The sequence below is a fragment of the Gigantopelta aegis genome, chromosome 10, assembly GCF_016097555.1.
Source record: "Gigantopelta aegis isolate Gae_Host chromosome 10, Gae_host_genome, whole genome shotgun sequence".
Lineage (NCBI taxonomy): Eukaryota > Metazoa > Mollusca > Gastropoda > Neomphalida > Peltospiridae > Gigantopelta > Gigantopelta aegis.
Window position 1 is genome coordinate 63815372 of NC_054708.1, and position 5000 is coordinate 63820371.

General features: G+C 39.9%; 1 protein-coding gene across 1 annotated transcript in view; it reads right to left on the reverse strand.

Moving 5' to 3' along the window:
• Positions 1 to 965: 965 nt before the first annotated feature.
• LOC121383749 (PR domain zinc finger protein 12-like) overlaps positions 966 to 5000 on the reverse strand; it is a 12763-nt gene continuing 8728 nt past the window's right edge. The window contains exons 5-6 of the mRNA XM_041513846.1: positions 2310 to 2519; positions 966 to 1276 (exon numbers count right to left, since the gene is read on the reverse strand). Of these exons, the coding sequence (XP_041369780.1) occupies positions 1182 to 1276; positions 2310 to 2519 (305 nt within the window). The 3' untranslated portion in view covers positions 966 to 1181. The remainder of the gene's footprint in view (positions 1277 to 2309; positions 2520 to 5000) is intronic.

The following is a 5000-nucleotide window of genomic DNA, read 5'->3' on the forward strand; positions in this document are numbered from 1 at the left end:
GAATCCCCCCGTGACAACAACATAAACGTACGAGACAGGGGGCGGGGGAGAACTGCGCCCCCCCCCCCCCCCCCCCCCCCCCAGTGCTGGAGCAAAACCTCAAATTCGGGCAACAATTATACAGATATTCGGGGAAAATATGCTAAACTCAGACCTATTTCCATCATTCTACCCTTAAAATCAGTTGTATTCCATGTAAAAAGGCGCAATGATTCGTTTGCAGCCCTACATAGCTGTTTGGTATTAATGCTAATATGAATAAATTGTTATCCAGATTCGGGCATTTTCGTTTAATTCGGGCAAAAGCCAGCCTACAAAAATTAGAGCCCGTACGCCTATGGGGACAACTGCCCCCCCCCCCCCCCCCCCCCCCTCAACGCTAGCTACGGCCCTGTATAGTCATTTTTAAAGCGTTAACTTCCGGGATGAGTTGGGGGTACTATATATTATTATTCACCGAATAAGATGGCTGCCTACCATTGTTATTATTCATTGAATAGTGAATCCTTTATTACTACCTGTTAGGGAGCGCAAGACTTATAGCGACTATGCAATCGGCTATTCCCGTATGATGCACTCGTATCGTGTGACATCGCCTTTAGGCTGGGAAAAGAAAGGAAATGTTTTATTTAACGACGCACTCAACACATTGTATTTACGGTTATATGGCGTCGGACATATGGTCAAGGATCACACATATACTGAGAGAGGAAACCCGCTGTCGGCACTTCATGGGCTACTCCTTTCGATCAGCAGCAAGGGATCTCCCATATGCACCATCCCACAAGACAGGGTAGTACATACCACGGCCTTTGATATACCAGTCGTGGTGCACTGGCTGGAACGAGAAATTGCCTAATGGGCCCACCGACAGCGCATCGAGCGAGCGCTGTACCACTGGGCTACGCCTCGCCCCCCTTTAGGCTGGGAAGTCCTGATGTAGGAGTTTTAATAACACCTTTAAAACGAGTTACGAATAATTTTATTTCTGTTTTCCCACTTCAGTCAGACTGATACACTAAAGTTGTCGATTTCACCAAACCACAGGAATAGTCAATGGGGGAGCTGTGTCACAGGGCTGCAACCGAGATAGTTTATTATTTAGCAGGTGCGTTTACTGGACGAGACCAAGTTGGTTCTACCTACAGTCGAATTATGAGAGGGCGCATTTATCAGATGAATCACTTTCTGTGTCGCGCACTTTTCTGATGGGCTCGGAGTCCGGCTAGTTGAGAATAGGAACTGCGACATACAAGGCAGCTGTAGGGTTTTTCACCTAAAACACACAAAAAAGATAGAAGAATACAATGAATTTCTTGTATAATTAATATATTAAAACAACGCTCTTGGAAACAATGTATATTACAGGCCTCTGAAAACTGCGCGAACGATTGTTTTGTTCGCGCGTTGCTCGCGCGAATCTAATTTTGCACAACGTATTTTTTGTTCCCTCGAACTTTGGATCACCATTAACTTGGATATAACAGGTTACGCAAAAAGGAAATGGGTTACCTGGATTTATTTCTGCGTAACCGATACATGGGTCATGCAGATGTTCAATTCTCCGAGGCCTGTATTATGGGGAACTTTTAACTTGTTACCATAGTGATACTATTTAAATTCACATCCTGAGAAAAGCTAAAGATTACTCTCCTTGAATTAGTCTCCGGGGAGTGAATGGGAGGGGGAGTGATAGCTCTCCTGAAGTGACAAGGTCTACTTTCTTAGTTGCACCGCTTCCTAAGAAAAATCTTGGGCCCGCTTCTAGAAAAAGAGTTAAAGTTTGTTTTGTTTAACGACACCACTAGAGCACATTGAGTAAATTAATTATCAGTTGTTGGATGTCAAACATTTGGCAATTCTGACACGTAGTCAATAGAGGAAACCCGCTACATTTTTTCATTAGCAGCATGGGATCTTTTATATGCACTTTATCAGACAGGAAAGCACTTATCACGGTCTCTGACCAGTTGTGGTGCACTGGTTGAAACGAAAAAAATTCCAATCACCGAGGTGGTTCGATCCTGCGACGCAAGCATCCCAAGCGAGCACTTAACCGAGTTAAATGCCGCCCCTCTAGGGAAAGAGATGGCAATACAACAGATTTTAGAAAGCAATGTCTGTTTCACAAATATAGATTAACTTCAGCGTCCACCTTGTATCCGCGGGGCCTGTAGCACAAATAATAGCGAGTTCCCCTTCCTAGGATATATATTTTTCAACCCCCTCGGGGAGAGGGGAAAAATGACCTGGGGGAAATAAATGTACACATCACCGCGGGGCCTCCTGAAGTTAAAACAATGACCTACCCGTATGTAACCTGGTGTGATTTCTCAAGGTAGACGATTGGCTGAATTTCTTGTCACAGAACTTGCACCGGAAGGGTTTTTCCATCGTATGAATGCGCATGTGTGATCGCAGGTTGCTGCGAGAGTTGAATCCTCGATTGCAGAGAACACACCTCTGTTTGCCACCCACCCTCATGTCTGTATTGGCGGAGTCACTTTTTAATGCTGGACCTGCGAAATACAAATAAATTGACAATGTGAAAACGAAATACAAAACACGAGTATAAAGTTGAGTGTTTTACGCCAACGGTTCTGTATCATGGCTGAGCCAGTTTCGGTGAGCATAAGCATTCAGTTCTAAAGCATATCAATATTTATAAGCAGTTTCATTGTTTTATCAAAACATGTATGTTGTTCAACAAAACATGTACAATTACAAAATAGAGTCCTCGAGAACCAACATTTTAGGAAAACGAATATAACAATTATGATGTCTTGCAATCGTGTTAGAAGTTGAGCAAATGCATGGTTATAACGATAACATTGTTTGGTTAAAAATATAAGCTGCATTCTGAGTTTTAATAAATATATAAACAGATATCCAGAGATATATATGTTAAAACATAAGGGCCATATATTTGTGGGAGGTATCTGTAAAGAGAGTTTTGCCAGCAGAGGCGTGACAAGCATGTGACTTTAATAATTATATAGCAGTACAGTACGGTAAAGGTACCAAAAGTACGGTACAATAATTAATGTACAATTACAGACAAAATTAGTTTTTAAAATTAAGTTTTCTTTCAATGATAGAAAAAAGGTATTAAGAAATGTGCCGTGTTTATGAATGGGTCAAGTTCAATCTTGCTTTCTTTACTCGTTTTAACTTTATTTTTAAGAACATTTCTGTGAGATATTTGTTACTTTCCCCATGTAATGCAAAAGTCAACGACGTCATAAATCTTCAAACGTACGTCCTGTTGCGCACACACGATGCAACCTCCGAAACAGGTCCCTTGTCGAAACGGACGATACTTCTAAAAACATTAATTATACCGTACTTTTGGTTAAAATTTATAGCCAATTCTTGCTTTAAATATTTATGTTCGGTGTGTTCTTGTTTGTACCAATATCTAGAGAATCTTAAAACAGTATTTTAATCGTAACTGTTTGGCGTGCGCCAAGTTTAGAAGAAGAATAAGAAGAATAAGAGTTTTAGTATACTAAGAAAGAAATGTGTTTTATTTAAGGACGCACTCAACACATTTTATTTATATATGGTTATATGGCGTCGGACATATGGTTAAGGACCACACAGATATTGAGACTACTCTTTTCGATTAGCAGCAAAGGATCTTTTATATGCACCATCCCACAGACAGGGTAGTACATACCACGGCCTTTGATATACCAGTCGTGATGCACTGGGTGGAACGAGAAATAGCCCAGTGGGCCCACCGACGGGGATCGATCCCTCACCGACCGCGCATTGAGCGAGCGCTGTACCATTGGGCTGCGTCCCGCCCCCCAGTATACTAAGAAAAACGTTTAGCAATTTGGTAAATGTGGTTAAAAATAAATTAAAACTTTCGAAGTGAAATCAGACACTGGATTTAATTGATGCATCATTTGTCAATATATTAACGGGGGATTTTTAATATACCTTTTAGAAATACAAATATACATCCTATAGAGTCCCCAATCCTAGCATTACCAATGTATTTTGGGTAATAAAAAATTTAACAAAAAAAAACAAAAAATAATAATAATGATAAAAAAAAAAAAAAAAATGTACATCCTATTAAATCATTAGGATGCGCAATAATTCAGAGCACATCGTCTGATCAGGAATATGTGTATTTATTCACCTCAATATAAACATTTGGGATTGTGGAGTGCTAATTATTTTGTTTATATTTTATAGACGCGGAAATGAATCTGACCTGACTATATGAAGAATGTCGGCACATACTAAATGTTCTAAAGTTTGTTTGACACTACTAGAACACATTGATTTATTAATCATCGGCTATTGGATGTCAAACATTTGGTACTTTTGACATTTAATCTTAGAAAGGAAACCCGCTTGATTTTTTCTTGGATATTCTTGGATATTTTATATTCATCATCCCATAGACAGGATAGCATATACCACGGCCTTTGATGTACTAGTCGTGGTGCACTGGCTGGAGCGAGAAATAACCCAAAGACCTACTGACGGGAATCGATCCCAGACCAGCTGAACATGCTCTAGGAATCCGCAAACACCAAGTACGAAACATCGCGTCTTTAATAATAAATAGTGTACAAATGCCAGCAGAAAAACTATGTATATATATTACATAATTATATAATTATGCTGTCTATGTCTATATATATATATATATATATATATATATATAGAGAGAGAGAGAGAGAGAGAGAGAGAGAGAGAGAGAGAGAGAGAGAGAGAGAGAGAGAGAGAGAGAGAGAGAGAGAGAGAGAGAGAGAGAGAGAGAGAGAGAGTACATACACACAGCGTGCATGATCGTTGCACAAAACTGTGCAGTGTGCCAAAACCTTCAATGAATGAATGCATGAATATTTAACGACACCCCAGCACGAAAAATACATCGGCTATTGGGTGTCAATACAAAACATTAAGTGATGACCAACATCAATATAAAAATGCAAGAAGTCCAAAAAATTCAAAGACTTCAGTTTGATATTTATCAA